Source organism: Cygnus atratus, chromosome 6, assembly GCF_013377495.2.
Source record: "Cygnus atratus isolate AKBS03 ecotype Queensland, Australia chromosome 6, CAtr_DNAZoo_HiC_assembly, whole genome shotgun sequence".
In the NCBI taxonomy this organism is placed as follows: domain Eukaryota; kingdom Metazoa; phylum Chordata; class Aves; order Anseriformes; family Anatidae; genus Cygnus; species Cygnus atratus.
The window spans coordinates 12210485-12230008 of record NC_066367.1 but is presented as its reverse complement, the minus strand read 5'-3'; the positions used below and the strand labels follow the sequence as shown (position 1 = coordinate 12230008).

At 48.5% G+C, this 19524-nt stretch overlaps 3 protein-coding genes across 4 annotated transcripts in view; 1 reads left to right on the top strand and 2 right to left on the bottom strand.

Moving 5' to 3' along the window:
- Nucleotides 1–6691: 6691 nt before the first annotated feature.
- Nucleotides 6692–9448, top strand: S100B (S100 calcium binding protein B). Its single transcript, XM_035570684.2, has 2 exons — nt 6692–8688; nt 9179–9448. The coding sequence occupies exons 1-2, from the start codon at nt 8551–8553 to the stop codon at nt 9317–9319; spliced, it is 279 nt and encodes a 92-aa protein (XP_035426577.1). The 5' UTR covers nt 6692–8550; the 3' UTR covers nt 9320–9448.
- A 3413-nt stretch (nt 9449–12861) lies between these two features.
- Nucleotides 12862–15823, bottom strand: LOC118260438 (zinc finger protein 664-like). Its single transcript, XM_050711648.1, has one exon. It carries the CDS (start codon nt 15821–15823, stop codon nt 14630–14632), a length of 1194 nt encoding a protein of 397 aa, XP_050567605.1. The 3' UTR covers nt 12862–14629.
- A 333-nt stretch (nt 15824–16156) lies between these two features.
- DIP2A (disco interacting protein 2 homolog A) overlaps nt 16157–19524 on the bottom strand; it is a 121590-nt gene continuing 118222 nt past the window's right edge. Inside the window, exons 38-39 of one of the 2 annotated variants that reach the window (XR_007708440.1) lie at nt 16728–18175; nt 16157–16641 (exon numbers count right to left, since the gene is read on the bottom strand). Coding sequence is in view for 1 of the 2 variants with exons in the window: in XM_035570655.2 (XP_035426548.1) it covers nt 17923–18175 (253 nt within the window). In the remaining variant the exon portion in view is untranslated. Of the gene's footprint in view, nt 18176–19524 lie in introns of both variants that reach the window. The other variant, XM_035570655.2, reaches the window with a different exon arrangement.

Genomic DNA, 19524 nt, shown 5'->3' with positions numbered 1-19524 from the left:
AAGGCGGGGCTGGTCCGGGCCGAGCCGCGCGGCGCTGGGCCCACATGGCCTCACGGGCGGCCGCCAATGGGGCCGCGAGGCGCCCGCGGCAGCCCCGCCCCGCCCCGCCCCAGCCCCGCCCCCAGCCCCGCGCCCGCCGGCCCGGTGGTGGCGGCCCCGCGGCGGGAGCCGGGCCGTGGCCCCGGGCGGGGCAGGGCCTCGGGCGCGAGCCCTCGCAGCCTCACTCACAAAGAGCCTCGCTGAAGCTGCCAAGGGCGCCTTCCCGAGGCTGTCACCCAGCCAGGAGCTGTGTCCCCGTCCCTCTGTTTGCACGAGCCCGTGGTGTACCCGCTGCCCGCTCACGGCCACCCGCCAGCTCAGAAATCACCCACCAGACACAGCACCCACCGCAGGGACTTTTATTCTCAAGCACAAGCTGTAGGCTGCCATTCCCAGCAGAGCGGCTCCGCGCCTTGGTGCCCAGCCCTGAGGGAGGCGAGGCCCCGCGTGGGACCCTGGCAGCCCGGTGGGGACGGGAGCTGCAGGGGGGCCGCTGAGGAGCAGCAGGAGCGGCAGCAGCCCCCTTCACCCAGCCTGCTCCTGGTGGTGTGGGCACACCGGTGGCTGAAGATGGAGGCACACCTGAGGGAGCAGCTGCTTGCTGGCATCTCATCACCTAGCAGTGGGGACCCGGTGGGTGGGGGCCATGCGGGTGGGGGCCATGCGGGTGGGGGCCATGTGGGTGGGGGCCATGTGGGTGGGGGCCCGGCGGTCCATGTGGAGCAGGAGGTTTTCCAGGCTCTGGGTGTGGTGGCCCCCCTGGCACGCCAGGCCCAGGATGTGGTGGTGGTGGCCCTCCGTGTGGTCCTGCAGGAAGAGGAAACACATCAGGAACTGAGGTGATGCCACAGGGCTCTCCTGGTACGCACAGCACCTCCTGGCACCACCCTGGCTACTGCAAGGGGCTTTCCTGCACCTAGCAGGACCAGGTCCCCTGGCAGTGCAATGGGGACGTGGGGCAGGAGCAGCCTGGGAGTGCATGTGCCTGTGATGCACCAAGTCCTTCCTGAAGCCCCCACAGAGAGCGCTGCCCACAGCCTGGACCCAGACCCATGGGTGCTCACCTGGGTGGGGGGCTGACATCTCACGGCCTTTGAGCTGCAAGGGAAGAACAGGTTCTGTCAGTGCTCTACCACAGTGCACAGCCATGGTGCAGAGCTTCCCCTGGGGCACTGCATTGCTGGGGGTAGCCATGAGCCACCGTCCTAGGTGAAGCCCCACATGCTCCAGGCACAGAGGCAACGCTTGGAGTGGGGCCTCTGCAGTTCCCCACAGCCATCCCATCCCTTTTGGAGACCCTGAGAGCAACTGCCCTTGCCCCTGCAACACCTGGCACAACGCAGGCACACAGTTTCCATCATTAAACCAACCCCAGCCCAACACCTCCTCTCCAGGCACCAGGGAATATGCTCAGCCTGTGCCCAGCCTGTGCCCAACCACGAGGGGCTGCGGGCAGTGCATCTTGGGCCGGTGCCAGCCCTGGTGCCCTCCCCCCCCCCCCCCCCCCCCCCCGACAATGCTACCTCAGGGACTGCTTCCATTTACCTATGCTGCAGAACAGCCCCGTCTGAAAGCTGTAGCTCCGACTCTCAATCTCGCACAGCAGCCCGAGGTGGTGGGGCTGGCCTTTGGGCACCCCTTAAATACAGGGCCCTGCCTGGACTACAAGGGTGTGACAGGCAGGTGTGACCCCCATAAACTGTTGTGTTAGTGTTGCATGTAACTATGGAGATGCTGGAGTACAGACACGTCGCATACAGTACTGGGCACAAAGGTCTGCCAGCCCTTAGAGAAACTAAGTCAGGGTTAGGGTGAGGATGGGTGGTGGCCTCAGTGCTGGCGTCAGGTGATGGGTTGAGTCAGGTGTCCCTGCCATGAACCCTGGCGTGGTGCCCCCAGCACAGGTGATGTGCCTGGGAGCCAGTGTGTGGGGTCACATCCCCACAGGGGCTGCTGCAGGGCAGGAGGCTCGGGGCTCAGCTGATGACCCCCACAAACAGGTTGAGCTCAGGTACTGCCACAGTGTGAGGGCAGAAGTGACATCTGCCATCAGACCCAGTGACGGAGATGTGCCAGGCTGTCTGTTCCTCCCCACCCCACACCCTATGCCATGTGTCCTGCTGTCCCATCCCAGGGCCATGGGGACAATGACTTGAAGTATGTGTCCTCAGCATGGATGAATTCCCCTTTTCTCCTGCAAACACAGTTCTTATACTGTATCGCTCCCTCCAAGGATATGTACAGTTTCTGTAACAGCCACTGTAAAAACTTATTGAAAGGAAGCATGTGAGCCAGGAATGCTTTACTTGCTGCTGTCGTTTATTGAAAGAGCTGGGTGGCGATTCAATGCATACTAATTTAAATCTGGCAATAAAATCTATTCCTGCTGACCCTGATTTCCTTGTACTGCAGAGGTGACATCAGATCAAACCTGAGACAGTGGGAAGTTCAGGTTAAAAAGCCCAAACTCATTGCCATAAAAACTTGTGATTAACATCCAACCTTGATTTTAATGCCTGGGAGGCAGGGACTGTGGCTGTGCAGTGCATCACAAAGCAGTGCCTGGAGCCTTGGGGACCAAGGGAGGGGCATCAGGGGTGCAAACTCTACTTCCAAATGTGCCACTCATCAGCAACCCAGGACAGAAACATGCCTGTGAATTAATACATACGACCATATATACACACACACTATAAGTTGAATTTTAAATACTCCTCTGCTACCAAATAGCTTTTCACTCACATCCTGCATAAGATCAGGGATTACCTGGGAAGAATACAGTGATTTTATTAATTTTATTTAGAAATTAGATAAATAATTTGGTATTTATTCTGTAAATAAGGCTTAAGTCACACACAGGTTCAGCCGTGGGTGATTCATTAGTAGAATAATTTTGTCTGAATGACTTAGCAGGGCTGGAGTACTCCCTGGGGGGTTGCTGTGTAAGGAAAACATCGTCTTCAACCTGTGCTCAGAAACACTTCCACTCTTGTACTGACAGTCCTCACTAGGGAGAGCTGTGGAGCTTCTTTTGCACAGTTTAAATGGATGCAGTTGGTTGAAACACTGATATGGGTGATGTATTTGGGGCTTAGCCCATTTATTTTGGTTGGAAGAAAAAAAAAAGTTGTCATAATGATCTGCCTGAGATGAGCTTCCTGTAAGGAGCTCCAGTTCCCTGTGGCTGCCAAAATCTTCGATAATTTCTGGTGATACTTGCCTAAAGTCAGTGATGGAAGGTGAACCATTTATTATTGTCTTTATATAATCAATCTGCCTTGAAAATTGATTTAGTTATGAAACTTTACTTGCCAAACTCCTGCTAACTAGGCATTATTTTTATAACAGTTTCTACATTTCTGAGGTTTAGATCAGAGTTAACAGGGTAGTGCTCTGCTCCTGTTGTTTGTGAGAGCTCTGCTTGGCAGAGACCTTAGAAGCTGAAAGTGTTCTTCTGAGGTGAGGATGCAGTCAGCTCAACAAAGCAAATACCACAACTTCCCCCCTTTTAGTGCAGTCTAGAACATGAGACTCACTTCAGAAGGTATCATCTACCAATTGTTACCTGTTATGTTTCTAGACCAAAATTGCTAAGGTACTTTAAAGCCATGGGATATCATCTAGTTTGTTTTAAAAGGGATTTAGGGATCTGATCGAAGGAATTTTACAAAACATGCTCTAAATATAGTCATCTCTGCTTTGAAAGAAGGTAGACCTGAATCACTCACTGGTAGCCACAATATTTTCAACAGAAATGCAGGTATTTTAGAAGCACCTTAAAAACAAAACAAAACAAAACAAAAACACACACAAAAAAACCACGCCACTTGGTTTCCTCTTTGCCGGTTATTGTGGCTTGGATGTGAGCTGCAAGGATGTGAGCCTTCAGCACCAGTATGCCTTCCCTCTTTATACCCCCCCTGCAGTCCTCTCCTTCTGGGGTTGCTCTCTGCACCAGGTGCAGGAGGGACACTGCAAATTGATGCTGTAATGCCTTCTCTCAGGGCCAGTTTCATGGAGAACAAATTTATGTATTTTTAATGAACCTAGAATAGTCCTTTGGCTCAGCCAGGAAATTACCTAAGCTCAAGGCCATGTTTCGGCTGAGGTAACAGCATCCGAGTGTTTTCAACTTCAGAAAATTTGCAGTGGCAGCAGAACTGTTTGGTGCTTTTCACGAGAACTACCAAAGGGAGGCTATTTGGTGCTCCAGCATTGGAGTCCACAGCTGTTCCTTTGCAAACATGATGCATGGTTGTGCTGGGAGAACACACATCAGGTACTTGAAGAGGCCCTGAACCTATGTGCAGGGCACTGAATTGAGACCCCCCCCCCTCCCTTGCCTCCATCCACAGAGTCCCATGGGCACCAGCCCCATTCTCAGGTGTGTGCAGGTGCTTCTGCTTCTAGGGCTTCCCACTAGGCTCCCAGCTCATCTCTGGCCAATGTATTTGTTGGCTCAAATACACACGGTGACCAAGGCACAGAGCTGGGGAACCTGCAGAATCCCACTTCCAATATGCTGGGACTGTAAGCACAACCCTGCAGAGGCAGAAACATCTTCCCCCTCCCACTCAAATTCCTCTCCTTTCATTACTTTCTTCTCTCAGTTCAATGACCACCAGCCTTTGTCTCGTGGTCTGGCAGAGCCTGGTGCCACACACGCCAGAGACACAAAGAAATACACTGGCTTTTCTCCCAGGGCCTGCTATGAACAGCTCACATTGTGTTTTACTGGTAAGAGGGAGACAAGGAGAGGGTTGAAATATCATGCTCGGCCTCAGGCTATGTAAAACCCTCTGTTTCTCTGAAGGCATTGGCCCAAAGCTCTGGCAAAAAAAGCAGTGACCCTGAGGAAAAAAGCCCTAAGGTCACAGTCTCTTTTTGAAAGACCAGAGCCATGAGTTTTAAAATAATGGAAGCGGTTCTTTGCACAGCATGGAAGTGGGTAAATTTAAATGTGGAGATGAACACAAGCTCCCAGCCTGGCACAGTCTGGCACCTGTGCCCAGGCCTCCAGGCCAGGTTGGAGAGGACCCAGAGCAGGATGGTGCTGTGTGCTATGTAGTGATCCTGGGTGAGGATCTGGGAAGTCACCTGGAGCTGCTCATTTGCAGAAGCAGGAAACGGCCAAGGATTCTGGTGTTTGCACCTAATCCTGCTGCTCCTTACTACACTATCTACCAATGCAGCAGATCTTTCCCTATAAAATATATGTCAGAATGACTTGGGGTCATAAGAATAAGCAGGGAAGAGAATTCCAAGACTGTTCAGGTTTTGATCTGCCAAATACTCATTTTTCTGTTCCATTTTAACAAAGGTCCGTTTTAACTTCAGGAATGACATCAGAAAATGGGAGAACGAGGCAGAGCTTCGAGCTTGTTGTCTCTGACTAGAAATGATGTGCTTTGATGCGTTTCTTGGCCAGTTACTGAGCTGGGATATCTACCAAAATCAAATTGTTATTGATGGAGAAAACACTGTTTCTTTCCTGCTGGCTGAGAGCACCACTTACACCCAAGCTCTTACGTCAATACAGTTATCCTTAGAAAATAGCACATTGCAACATTGCTGACAAACGATTTCATCTTTGGAAACACCACTGCCTCCTAGCCCTGCCAGTCCTATGAGAGCACTACCTGCAGCAGATTGCAATGCCATAAATGCAAAACTTTCAGTGGTCAGGTCTACATCTAGTGTCAATGTACTCAGGTCTAACACTGGGGAAATTAATTTGCTCCCTGCTCCAGCTGCTCCTCAGCGGCCCCCCTGCAGCTCCCGTCCCCACCGGGCTGCCAGGGTCCCACGCGGGGCCTCGCCTCCCCCAGGGCTGGGCACCAAGGCGCGGAGCCGCTCTGCTGGGAATGGCAGCCTACAGCTTGTGCTTGAGAATAAAAGTCCCTGCGGTGGGTGCTGTGTCTGGTGGGTGATTTCTGAGCTGGCGGGTGGCCGTGAGCAGGCAGTGGGTACACCATGGGCTTGTGCTGGCCCCCAAACAGAAGGACGGGGACACAGCTCCTGGCTGGGTGACAGCCTTGGGAAAGCACCCTTCGAAGCTTCAGTGAGGCTTTTTGTGAGGATGTGGGAGGTCAAGCCCAGGGATTTGGCACCATCTGTCAGTTATATGCATCAGAAAGGAACTGCAGCTGCTACCAACTTTGTCGTTCTACACTTGCAGCCTGATACAGTCATCTCCCCCCATGTAAAGGTTCTTGCTGTCCCTAAGACTAAAGGGCGTCACAAAGAAGACACAGCTAGACCCATCTCAGAGGTGCCCAGCAAGGGACAAGAGGCCAGAGACACGAACTGCAGCAAGAGAAACTTCTGACACACACAATGAAAAGTTTCTGTCTCAGAGGGTGCTGCAGCCCAGGGACAGGGTTCAAAAGAAAAGGGGGGGCTCCATCCTTCCCACGTGGTTGGCTCTGGCTTTAGGGAACCTCAGCCCCACTGTGGAGACCCTGACCCAGCTGCTGCTCACAACCTATAGCCTTTACTATGGATGAAAGCTGCAGCACCAGAGATGCTGCCAGGCTGGCTCTGCTGCTGACTGCCCTTTTTTTTTTTTTTTTTTTTTTTTTTCCCTTCTCACAACAGTGGCTTTCTCTGCAGCAGCGCCCACGGCCAGCTGCTGTGGCCCAGCAGCCACTCAAAGCCTTACTGTGTGCATCTCTGCGCAGTGCGGGTCTGCAGCTCGGGACACCCCCGCGTCGAGCTACCATTGGTGCCACAGGCGCTGCGGCACGGCTCAGGGCTCTCCGCCCCCAAGCATAAGAAGCCAGCAGGTGCCAGGGCCCCGACCGTGTTCCTGACCATCGCTGAGCTGCAGCTCCGCCGTCAGCAGGGAGGTGAGAGGGGCTGGGGACGCAGGGCAGGTGCTTCGCTGTCGGAGCCGGCAAGCTGGTGCTGTGGGAGGGAGAGGCTCGGGGACTGCTGTGCTGGAGTAGCGCTCTGCCCTCACACAGGACAGCATCGAGGAGCTGAAATTATCCTGGGTCCAGCGGATGGGAAACAGGCAGTGCTGCTGGCTACTGGCTCAGCCTGGTGCAGGCAGGACGTAAGCACATGAGTGGCTATTAGGATGCATAAATTAAATACTTCAGAAACGTTTTCTGTTTGGAAACAGCCTTGCAGTTCAGACATAACTGCTGCAGAGGGGAGGGCATCTGCTGGACAGTCAGGCTGCAGGATGACATTCAGTGCCTTCTGCATCAGGCCAGGCACTGATGAAACAGGAGCCAGGCACCAGGGCAGAGGCTCATTACTAAATGAGTGTCAGACAATTTTTTTTTGTTGTTGGATGGTCGCTTGCTTTTTTCCCCCTAGTGTCAGTGCATTCAACAGCTTTGGGTGCTTTTGCATTTCTCCCCTTCAGAATATCTTGGGTTTGGCTGTTTCTGAAATCTGCAGAAAACGCTGCAATTATTAATATTCCTGAGAAGGTCTCCAGATGAAGCGCAGGAGGAAAGAAAAGAGATGTCTTTATTTTTTTCCCACTGGCACCCACCAAAACTGACTCCTGCCTGCATCCCCCCCAACTGTTCAGCTGGAGATGTAACTGCAGGCAAGAAAAGGCAGAGGCAAGGGCATATGTCATGGAAGTAGAAAGCAAAGTGTTTCGGAAATTCACCCCGTTGCCTGCTCCCATTCCAAGCAAGCAGGGCAAAGCAATGGGCTAAGCAGCAGGAACCAAAGAATAGGTGAGGCGACAACATGCATGATTAAATAAATGCATTTTTCATCAAGTAAGAAAATGGCATAAAGAAATGGTTTACACCATCCAGTTCCTGCTGCACTTTGATTTGTGAGGAGGTCTGAGTCATTTGACAGCAGGTTTCCCTCCTCTTCACACAAGGAGTGCCAGGTACTTGGGCTGAGATGGAGCCAAACCATAGCAAGACCTGGAAGAGATGCTCCAGCTGCACAGCCTGGAACCGTGTGGCAACAGGGGAACCAGGATGAAGCCCCAGTCCCGGGCACAGTCTAGTGCTTTATGCTCCTGCAGCCCGTTTCTTGTATGTGTAGAATTTCCCAAAGGGCATCAGCAACACAGGTTTAACAGATAATCCCATCCCATCTGACAGCTGTCTCTGCATGTATGGGAAATGCAGGAACGTCTGCTGGAAGCTCCCAGGGCTTTGCCATCTCTCTCCTCCTCAATTTCTCTTCTGTGCTCTGCTCACAACAGAGACCCAAGGTGCCAAACTCACGTCGGTCCCAGGGGATGTGCCCGCTCCGGGGATGGACCATTACAGGCACTGCTTGTGTTGTAGCTCTCCTTGACTCCAGGGCTCTCAGAGACAGAGCCAAGGTCTCTTGGGATCTTTCTCCCTGAAGTGAGAGCAGCTAGGGGGGGGCTGTTCTGCAACATTCTTGGAGTGCAGGGTCTGACACTGCTGACGTTGGGGGGCAGCCCAGGGCAGCACACTTGCACAGCAAAAGGCATCACTGCAGCTTGACTAGGCTAATGCACCCATCGCCTCCCTCTGTCCTCAGGACTGCACCGTGACCATGTCTGAGCTGGAGAAGGCCATGATCGCCGTCATTGATGCCTTCCACCAGTACTCAGGGAAAGAGGGAGACAAGCACAAGCTGAAGAAATCGGAGCTGAAGGAGCTCATTAACAATGAGTTGACCCATTTCCTTGGCGTGAGTATTGCCCTCCACAATGCATGCTTGACTGAGCCATGCAAAGCAGCTGCTGGCTCTGCTAACTTGTCTCCTGTGGGAAGCAAGTACAGGGGAAAGGATTTATTCACGCAGCAGTGCGTGAAACACTTCACTACAGCTCCACAGGAGCAAGAGGTGCCTGGACAAGGGCAACAGCCTGTGTTGGGGCTGGGGATTTGGGTTGCAACTAGATACATTTGCTTCCCTGGGAAGGTGATAGCCTTGCCCCATGGGACTCAAGATGCCCCTTCCCACCAGCACTCCTGTGGCTGCAATTTCCAGTTCAGTAGGGCTGCTGTTGCGCAGATGTAGCTACAGGCACAGAAAGCACAGAAAACAGCAACAAACTGTTAGGGATGTGTCTGAACGGACATTCAGCCATAGGAGTGGCCGAGAAACAGGGACATCTTACTGTCCAGGCCTTGCTTTGATCCTCCCCAGCTTCGGCTGTCTGTTTCTATCCCTTCAGGAGATCAAAGACCAGGAGACTGTGGACAAAGTCATGGAGGCGCTGGACAGCAATGGGGATGCAGAGTGTGACTTCCAGGAGTTTGTAGCCTTCATCGCCATGGTCACCGCTGCTTGCCATGAGTTCTTTGAGCATGAGTGAGCCAGTGGGAAGCAGCTGAGCACCTCCCACTCAAGCTGGAGAGATGCAGAGCAGTACCACGTCTCCTGGGGAAAGACTGGGTATGCTTAGGGGCTCCTTGGAGTTAAGCTTGTGCTAGTCTTAAGCAGCTTATTAAGTTCTGCAGCTTCGTGAGTAGAAACACCCAGGTGGCTCAGGAAAGCCTCTTGACCGGTGCCCACTGGGTTGGATGCAGTGTGCATGAATGCCTCACCTCAAACTCACTCCCTGTTGCTGTATGCAAGGGACAAGCATGGGGCTGGAGGCAGGTGGCCACTGCAATCTGGGGTTGTTTGCAAAAGGAGAAGGAAAACTCAAGACCTGAGGTGGGAGGGTAATGCAGAGGGGCTGGTTACAGAAGCCTGTCTCTGAGCCCACTGGCCTGAATGGAAAGGCTCCTGTTGACTTCTGTGGGCTCTGACCACCTTGCACATGGTACTAACCCAGTCCCATCACAGGGGCTCAGCAGAGACCATGCAGCTCTTGGCAACTTGAGACACTCCTAGTTTGAAAGGCAAAGCATAACCATGTAACAGACCAAGCTTTTCTCTTGCCCATGAATCCTCCTGCTTTTAGCAGCCTGCAGAACTGGAAGTGAAAGCACATGAGGTTCCTGGGCTGGGGGCAGTTTCTGTGCCTGGGATGCACCTTGGTAAGGTCTCCAGGCTCAGCCCAAGGAAAAGGGGGAATCCATACAACATTATCACCTGCAGCCTCCAGAGTGTGTGGAAACAATGAGAATAAAATGTTTCGTTACCTAGGCCATAACTGGGCTCTAGTGAAAAATGTGTCCTTTTGTCCCAGGCTCCGTGCACCTCTATGGCTACCATGCACTGTCAGAGGGAAAGGCTGAAGGACACAGCCTGGAGTGCCACTATGGCACACACTGGCAGTAGGCTGATAATTGGGCATCGATTCATCAACTCCTCCCTGGCACCACTGTTGCCAGTCAAAAAGCTCAGGGCTGTTGCCACCACTGTGCTCTGCCAGGCTGCCCAAACTGTGAGGCCAAAGGAACACAATACACCTCAGCAGGATTGCTGCCATTCAGGATGTGTCTTCTTCTGACAGGGTCATCCTCGGGCTTGCACTGATGAGCCTCTGCAGAGCCAAAACTGAGCCTAGGACAATTTCCCTGAAGCCTGTGCTCCTGTCTTTTTTCAGTACACACTTGCCATCCAGATCAGACACACCTGTAAGTTAGGCATTCATGGATAGAAACAACACAGCAACATCTCTACTCATAAATTCACAATAAAGATGACTCTGGATGTCACCTTCGTTTTACTTCATAAAGATTCAATGAGCAGAATGACTTGTTTTCCAACAGAGACCATCTAACTATTCTTGTCTGTCTCCTCAAGAGGACAAAAGAGGACACTCAGTCAGAGACATGCATACAAGAAAGATATCTCTTGCTCCATCACGAATTTAAAAAGGCAGTTTTGCCATGCTAGGGTAGTACTCGTTTGCCGAGAACTTGTTTAACATCCAGGTTACTTCTATCACATTTTTAACATCCTCATCAGTTCCTGGTACTGCTCTCTTTCAGCCATTTCGAGCACTTGTACAGACCTAGGGCCACGTGTGAGGGCAATGACTGAGGACACAGTCCCAGAGCATCCCAAGGTTAGTCAGGGGAGCTGTAACGCTCACAACCCTGTCTCAGACCTCAACCTGAGATTAGCAGAGTGGTGTAACGCTCTGCACAAGGCTCTGCACGTGAGGCTGTCTGGCACCCACCTGCCTTTTGCCCCACTGCACTGCCAGTGCTCACACATACAAGGAATCCCTCCCCAAGACAGCCTGCACAGCACTGCAGCAGCAGAGAACTGCAGTGCAACATCTGGCAAGACACAGGGCAGGCTGTCTTGTCCCCTGGCCAGCAATGAGAGCAGGAGCTGGGAGTAAAACAGTAGGTTTGTGCACACATTTCTGGCAGTAAGACTGATCCTGCCTTAGCAACACCATGGCTGGAAATAAACAGGAGCTTCGCCTTACACAGAAGGCACAGCAGAGCTGGTGCCTCTCATCAGGGAGGAAGAGCATATGTCTTCCTGTCGGGGGTGGTGGCTTGTCTCAGGATGGCCAACAAAGGACCGAGACTGTTAATCTGAAGAAAGGCTCTGTGAAGCACTGGGAAGAAGGGAGGCCAGCACAGACACACCACAGACACAGGACAGGCAAAGTCCACAGCAGCACGTCAGGAAGAGATGGGGATTAAGGGTTCCAAGAGCCATCAGCATGGGGGCAGAGACCCCGGGATTGTGCCTAAAGATAGTCCTTTGGAGAGAATGATAAGGAATTGGAAAAACAACCCAAAAACTAGGGAAAAAAGATTAAAAAAACAATGGTTAGATATTGTGTAATTGTCTGGGCTAAAAAACCAATAAAAGGAACTTCAGTATTTTGGCCAAATTATGGGTCTGATGAAAATTCAGGCTTTAAATTTATATGTAAACAATAAGGCTCCTTTTTCAGAGGAGGAATCAAGTTATGCTCCCTATAATCCTAATATTGCACTGGAGGCAGCAGCAGCTGCTCCAGGAGGGGAGACAGGGACTGCAATTGACACTGTCCCTGGAGAAGGAGCGCACTCTAGGCTCTGACAAGAATTAGAACAATGTAGAAGAGTCATAGGATAGAGTTTGCATGCTAAGAGTACAAAAAATAATTTACCCAACAGATTTAAACAGAAAAACACAATACAGTTTTCCCACAAATCAAATGCGGACTTTTACAGTCCTCAGAGAAGAAATATTCCTGACCTTTGTGGATGGAGTAAAACAATCATGTAAACAAAGCACTGGGCCACATTTCTCACAAGTTCAAAAATCCACACTGCAAGCTGAGAGGTGCTCTTCTGTCCTGGTGGTCTAAATGACATGGAAGCACACTCCTACTCTCTCTGTACATTAAGCTGAAAAGTACATTTCAGAAGAAAGTGGCAGCATTTCCGTGAGTGATCTGTGACTTTAATTTATTCCCCCTACCAGATATTAAATCTAAAGGATTTGCTTAGCTTTACTTACTGTACTGCAACAGTCAGGGCAATAGAGTATAATTTCACTTTCTTCATTCTGAAATATTCTTGGCTTTTATTGTACAAAGTCTGAGGTAATCCTGCATCCTGAATAGTGTGGATTTCCAATTGCTGGGGGAAGGCAGCTGACAGAGCAGGAAACTAGAAGAGGAAAATGCAAAGTGTTTTTGTCCATTTGAAAAAAAAAAAAGAAAATAAACCAATCTCAATAACCGAACAACAAAAATCCTACCCCAAAACAATTAAGGCTATTTTTGTATTTTCTTGCCACTGCAACATTACAAGTATAATCACAGTCACTGTGGCACTAATGTACACATTTGGCAAGGAAAAATGCCAGAAATAAAAACAAACTGCTGTTTTACAGTTACCTTGACAAGCTAAGTTTTAAGGAATAACAGAACTAGCAAATGTTTGTCACCTCTATAAGCAAGCTCTTATTTTAGGTGAGAAGAGGATTTTAAAAGTGACCAGAGGAAAAGACAGTGTATATTATTTTAATAATAACATGCATTGAAATACAAAATGATAGAACTCTGCTTTTACAGCATTGGCATAACAGAACTGTAAATAAAACACAGTGTGTTCCTTCTAAACAGCAATGTTGGTCACACAACAACATCTAAAGACTGTAGCAAAAAATTGCATTATAATTTGTCATGACAAGAAACTCTGGCTTAGAAACATCTCATTTAAAGTATCTGGCCACGTAAATACTAAAGTATGTTAACCAGCTAAATATAAATATTAATTCAACAATAAGAGTTATATCTTAGTATAGCCAGCATCAAATAAATCCCAAAGTGCAAGAAGTTAAAAAAAAAAAAGAAAAAAGAAAAAAGAAAAAAGTTGCAGTTTCATTAACTGTAAACTAGTTAGATGTAATTCAGCTCTATTATCCACTAACGTGATTTCTGACCGGATACACTACAATACTTTAAATGCTTTAAATGTGCAAGCTTTCATAAATTCCCTTTTTCTTTCATAAAATTGCTAAAACAGTTATGAATACGCTGCAGAAACCAGAACCAGATGTTTTAAGATCCCTGAAGTGCAAAATACATGCATTCACAGGATAGCAGGGAAAAAATAGTTCGCTTTAAAAAAATCATTAACTCTACAGAAAATTAGGAACACGAATTTAAAATTAACTCAGTGTTTCCTTTTTTTCTGCTATAATACATTCCTGGGTAATAGTAAGCAACAAATAAAGGCTTAAAATAGCCTCACAGTACTGTTTCTAGAATGACATAAAGCTTATAAAAAGTCAGTACAAAGTGCTAGCTCAGAACATTGCTGCATTAACGGTGCTTTTCTTAATGTTTACAGAATTATTCAGTAGTCACTGGAATCCCACCTAACACAATGGTACATTTGAAAATTCTGGTTTTACAGCAACCCTTTCACCACAACTTCCATCATTCCCTCAGTATGGTAACCAGCTTGCTTAACCAACTACAATTTCTTAATTCAGGAGAAAACAGGGCTTACCATTTGTTTGTTATGGTGTTTTCCATGCCCACTAATTTAGTCTAAAATAAAAAATATGGATTTTTTTAAACCTGTCCTCATTAGATTTGATGAGTTAAGCTGCTTTGGTAATGTCACAATAAAACATGCAGTGCAGCAGTATCTGGATACTATGTACAAGCCTTGTAATTAACAGAAAAATGAAAAAGGCTCAAAGTTGCTATCTTCTGGCTATGTACAATGCTTTTAAAAACAAATCACGCTTTACAGGAAAAATTCTTGCGTGTTTCCTAAACCCTCTGTTAGTACCCATCTGTTTTCTGTGGGTGTGCCACCTCCCTTTCCTCTTCAAATGAAATCTATCTTCATTTAAGAAACTACAACTTAATTTATTTCTCACATACACAGAAGTATCCATTTATCACTCTCTGTAAAAGCAGGTGCTTCAGTTGCTCAGAAACCTTTGGAAGTCAGTGTTAGATAGTGCTACTTGTGTAAAAACATTCACCAGGGCACGTGAACAGGGTGAGCCCTTCCATAACACAGAGTTCTGCATATGACACTGGCTGCAGGCAGCCTCTGCAAATTTCTACCTATCTGCTATGCCCCAAAAAAGTGTTTGCGCTGAATCTCTAAGTCAGAGGAAGAAGTCCATTTGGAAATGCTCTCTGGGAGAGCACTGCTGCAGCATGTCATTTTCATTCAATAAAAATTAAACCAGACAGTACCTCTCCCCAGTCACATTGCGGAGGACAAGGAGCAGCTCATTTTAGTAACTGTTACAGCCTTTCCTCCTGCTGCCGTCTTATGTCAGCCTGGTGAGGTTGCTCACAGTCGTCATCTTGGTGCTGCAGTTCTTGAGTCTTTTTTTCAGCCAGTGCTTTTGCCCTGGTGGTTACTGAACCAGGTCTGATGTTGGACCTCTCCTCTTCCTGCTGGTGCTTTTTACAGTGCTTTTCAAAAGTGGAGATTTTGGCATATGTCCGGTTGCACACCAAGCAGTGGTACGGCCGCTCACTGCTGTGTGTTCTCATGTGAAGCTGGAGGTACGAGGACCTGGAAAAGGCTCGACTGCAGACCGAGCAGCGGTGAGGCTCACGCACCTCATGGGTCTTCAGGTGCTGCTTGAGGGACGAGGCCTGCTTGAAGGCCTTCCCACAGGTGGAGCACTTGAAGTTCCTCTCACCAGACTCAAGAAGCTGGTGTGAGACAAGGTGAGCGGAGGAGCGGAAGTTCTTCCCGCATTTGTTGCACTTGTAGGGCCTCTCCCCTGTGTGCAGGCGGACGTGGAGCACCAGTCCCGCCTTCTGCGTGAAGGCCTTCTCACACTGCAGGCACTTGAAGGGCCTCTCGCCCGTGTGCACGCGGCGGTGGGTCTGGAGGTGCGAGGCACGCCCGAAGTGCTTGCCGCAGTCCTCGCACTTGAAGGGCCGCTCGCCAGTGTGGATGGCCTTGTGGCGTGCCAGGTGGGAGGACTGGAGGAAGAGCTTCCCGCAGGCAGGGCACCTGTACTTCCTCTCGCCCGTGTGGGAGCGCAGATGGAGGGCGAGGTGCGAGGAGGAGATGAAGGCTTTGCCGCACAGCGGGCAGGCGTGGGGCCGCTCCCCGGTGTGGGTGCGCTTGTGGAGCACCAGCCCCGAGGAGAGCGCGAAGGCCTTGCCGCAGACGGGGCAGCGGTACGGCTTCTCCCCGGTGTGCACGCGGCGGTGCTTGGCGAGGGCGCCGGCCTGCGCGAACGCCTTCCCGCACCGCTCGCACCCGTGCGGCCTCGCCGCCGGCACCATGGCACCGCCCTGCGCGCCGCGGCGCCCGCTGCTGACGCCGGGGAGCGGCGCCCCGGCAGCCATCTTAGGGAGGAGCCGCAGCGCCCCCAGCGGGAGGGGTTTCAAGATGGAGCCGTGGCGGTGTGGAGCGGGCGGCACCCACCAGCCTCGGGGCGTGGCTATAACGCCCCAAGCCTCGCTCGCCCCCATTCGCCCTTCTTGCCAGCGCTGCTCACAGCACAGCGTAAACGCAGTCCGGAGAGTTTTCAGCCCTTAGGAGAGGAGTCTTCATGCCACACCAGACAGCATTTTATTTTCTGGTGAAGTACACTGCTCCCCCCGCAGAACTCAGTGAAAACATGAAATGCAGCAGTGAGGCTCTTTAATTGCTTTAATTGTAAAGCAATTGTAAAGATTACTATTTTTTTTTTTAGTAAAAGATCTTCAAGCACTGAACTGTCCAAAATACAGGTGAAAACTGTGTACTGTAAACAAGTTAGTTTTTGATCTAACAGCATAAGTGTCAACATTCATCAAGTCAGATTTTCAAGAGCTGTTTTGAAATGTTTAATGCTTTTTGTTTTAAGTCTTACTTTACAAGGCAACTTGTCTCACTGTCAACCAGTATCTCAATACAAAAATCTTACAATGTTTTATTTGCTAAAAAACTACAACATTCAAATTGGGGTTAGGTAGTTTTCTTCTTTTTTTGCCAGCTGTTGTGTTACGAGGAGCGTCCCACAGTCCACTGCTAAAGGCTGCTGTACTTAGACAATAAGTTACACACATGCTGTACATAATTACAGTCATAGTAGGGTATGCAGCTGTATAATACACCACAGTCAAACACCATGAGGGCAAAGAACTACTATATATGAAAGCACTTTGTAGAAGATTTTATAGTTCATTCGACCAAGAGTCATTTGATATCCTCTTATCAGGATATTGATATCCATCTTTCTTAGGCACTGATCCAGGCAAAATTGCCTTGCAGAAAAACCTGGCTCTTTTGCCAAACCCAAGCGTTACTAAAAAAAAAACAAACAAAAAAACAACGTAGCTCAAACTCCTTATTAACTCTATAAAAATAATTATTTGCTAGTCTCTTACTTACCTTCAAACGCATGAAGTAGTTGAATAACTTCACATTCTCTTTCTGAATTAGGTTCACTGCAGTATTAGATCAGGCAGAAATTTCAAAACTGTATTTAGTCAGTGTGACTCAACCACCTGGCTATTTCATTTCAGCTTGAACAGAAGGTCTGTCTACACTGAACTAAAAGATGAAGGCTTGTACCACAGCAGATCCACCTAACACTGAATATCTTTTCCATGGTGGAAAAAATTACTATCATAAGTTATAGCACAGGATATTCATGGAAAACATACTGTAAGATCATGCTTTGTAAACATTTCTACAAACAATTCAGAGACTATTGGCTTTGGAATGAGTTCTTAAATACTTGGTGTTATGCAGGGCCATAATTAACAACTAATGCTATGAAAACAAGCAACTTTTAGCATGAAGTTACAACAGCAAGAGCAGTGAAGGCTCCTGCATCAAGTAGTTAAAACTGAATATTAATTTTTTATTATAAAGTTCATAGCATTACAGAGTTTAGCATGGCACAATATGTAACCTTGTTACAGATGCAGTATTTGCTTTTGCTTGGTACAAAAAAGCTGAACAGCAGCATAACTCTTGTTAGACTGAATCTGGAATTGGAATGAACTTGTTTCTTCTGAATAGGGATGAATCAGTGATTTAAAATAAAAAGGCTGCATTTTTAAACCTGAAATATGTGCAGAATTCCTATCAGTACAGTAGGAGAATATGCTAGAGATGTGTGCAATCTTGAAAGTTATGTCCCAACCCAGGTACTACCAATATATTGCAAACAATCTCATGGAGCGTTAACTCCAAATGTTTTTTCACAACTTTCAGTATTATTTCCAAAAGTCCTCCTCACAGCTGGTGTACTCTCCCCACCCCACCTTATGTCCCTTTATGCAGTGCATCAAGTACTGACATTCATAATTATTGTAAAAAAACAAAACAAAACACATTGGTCCATGATAGTTCTCATAAGTTTCCTTCAGGAATTCCAGTAAATTCTCCATTCTAAGACAGCAATAACTGTTATAATGGATTTATGAAATTAAATGCAATCTGAAAAGTGAAGGTCTGTGAAGATTAGTATCTCCATTTTCCTAAGTTTTTCAACAGTTTTAAAAACATAACAAATGAATTCAGATGCTATTCAGAAAGTCCCTAGATTTTGGTGCTTTAGCCTTGTGATTTTCTGGTTTCACATGTTGTAGGCAACATAAATAGGATCCAGTTGGTCAGCTAAAAATCCATCTCTCAAGTGCATTCGTTGTTTTTCACCACGGGAATTGATAGGAATGACACCTGGGTCCACAATGACTACAACACCTACTATGAGGTAATGTTCCTCCAGAACCACATTTGTTACCAATGCAACCAGGTCCAATGCTTCTTGTTCTGAGCCTTCTAATTCCACAACCACCACAAGCAAGTTGGTCCATGTAAATACAGCACTGTTGGCAGGATATAAATATTAATGGTGAGAAAAAGAAAACAAACCACAGTCAATGGAAGCTACCAAAGACAGACTTACTGCAAATAATTTGTGTAAGGACTTGAACAATATAAGTAATGTGAAAAAGCAATATAATAATATGAACATGTATAAATCAAGAGATTTCAAAGCTGTAACTTCTTGGGATATTCTCTGCCAACTGTTTCCCAAATTGTCTCTGTAAAAACTGTCAGTGGGTCTTTTTCTTTTATATGCATGCAATCATGTATTTAAAAAGTCTTTTACACTTATGTATTAACATAAGTACCATTAAGATTTCACAGTCACTGTGTGCATGCTTGCTATTAATGTACTTTTATAAATCTCCAGAGATTCAGAGAATCATAGAATCATTAAGGTTGTAAAAGACCTCCAAGATCAACTGGTCCAACCATCACCCTACCGGCAATGTCACCCACTAAACCATGTCCCTAAGCACCACGTCCAACCTTTCCTTAAACATCCCCAGGGTTGGTGACTCCAACACTTCCCTGGGCAACCTGTTCCAGTGCCTGACTGCTCTTTCTGAGAAGAAATGTCTCCTAATTTCCAACGTGAACCTCCCCTAGCACAGCTTGAGGCCATTCCCGCTAGCCCTATCACTAATTACCTGTGAGAAGAGGCCGACCCCCAGCTCCCCACACCTTCGTTTCAGGTAGTTGTAGAGAGCAATAAGAGCCTCCTCTTCTCCAGACTAAACAACCCCACCTCCCTCAGACGCTCCTCATAGGACTTGTGTTCCAGGCCCTTGACCAACTTCGTAGCCCTTCTCTTAGCACGCTCCAGGGCCTCAATGTCTTTCCTGTAGTGAGGGGCCCAAAACTGAACACAGTACTCAAGGTGCAGCCTCACCAGAGCCAGGATCATCCCTCACTAGGTCCTGCTGGCTGCACTATTCCTGATACAAGTCAGGATGCCATTGGCCTTCTTGGCCACCTGGGCACACTGCCCACTCATGTTCAGGCGAGCATCAGTCAGCACCCTCAGGTCCTTTTCCTCTGCACAGCTTTTGAGTCACTCTGCTCCAAGCCTGCAGCGCTGCATGGGGTTGTGGCCAAAGTGCAGGGCCTGGCACTTAGCCACGTTGAACCTCACCCCGTTGGCCTCTGCCCATTGACCCATCCTGTCCAGTTCCCTCTGCGAGGCCTTCCTACCCTCCGGCAGATCAACAGTTCCCCGCTACTTGGTGTCCTCTGCAAACTTACAGAGGGTGTGCTCATCCAAAACATCAATAAAGATATTAAAGAAGATGGGCCCCAATACCAACCCCTGGGGAACACCGCTGGTGACAAGTTGCCAGCTGGATTT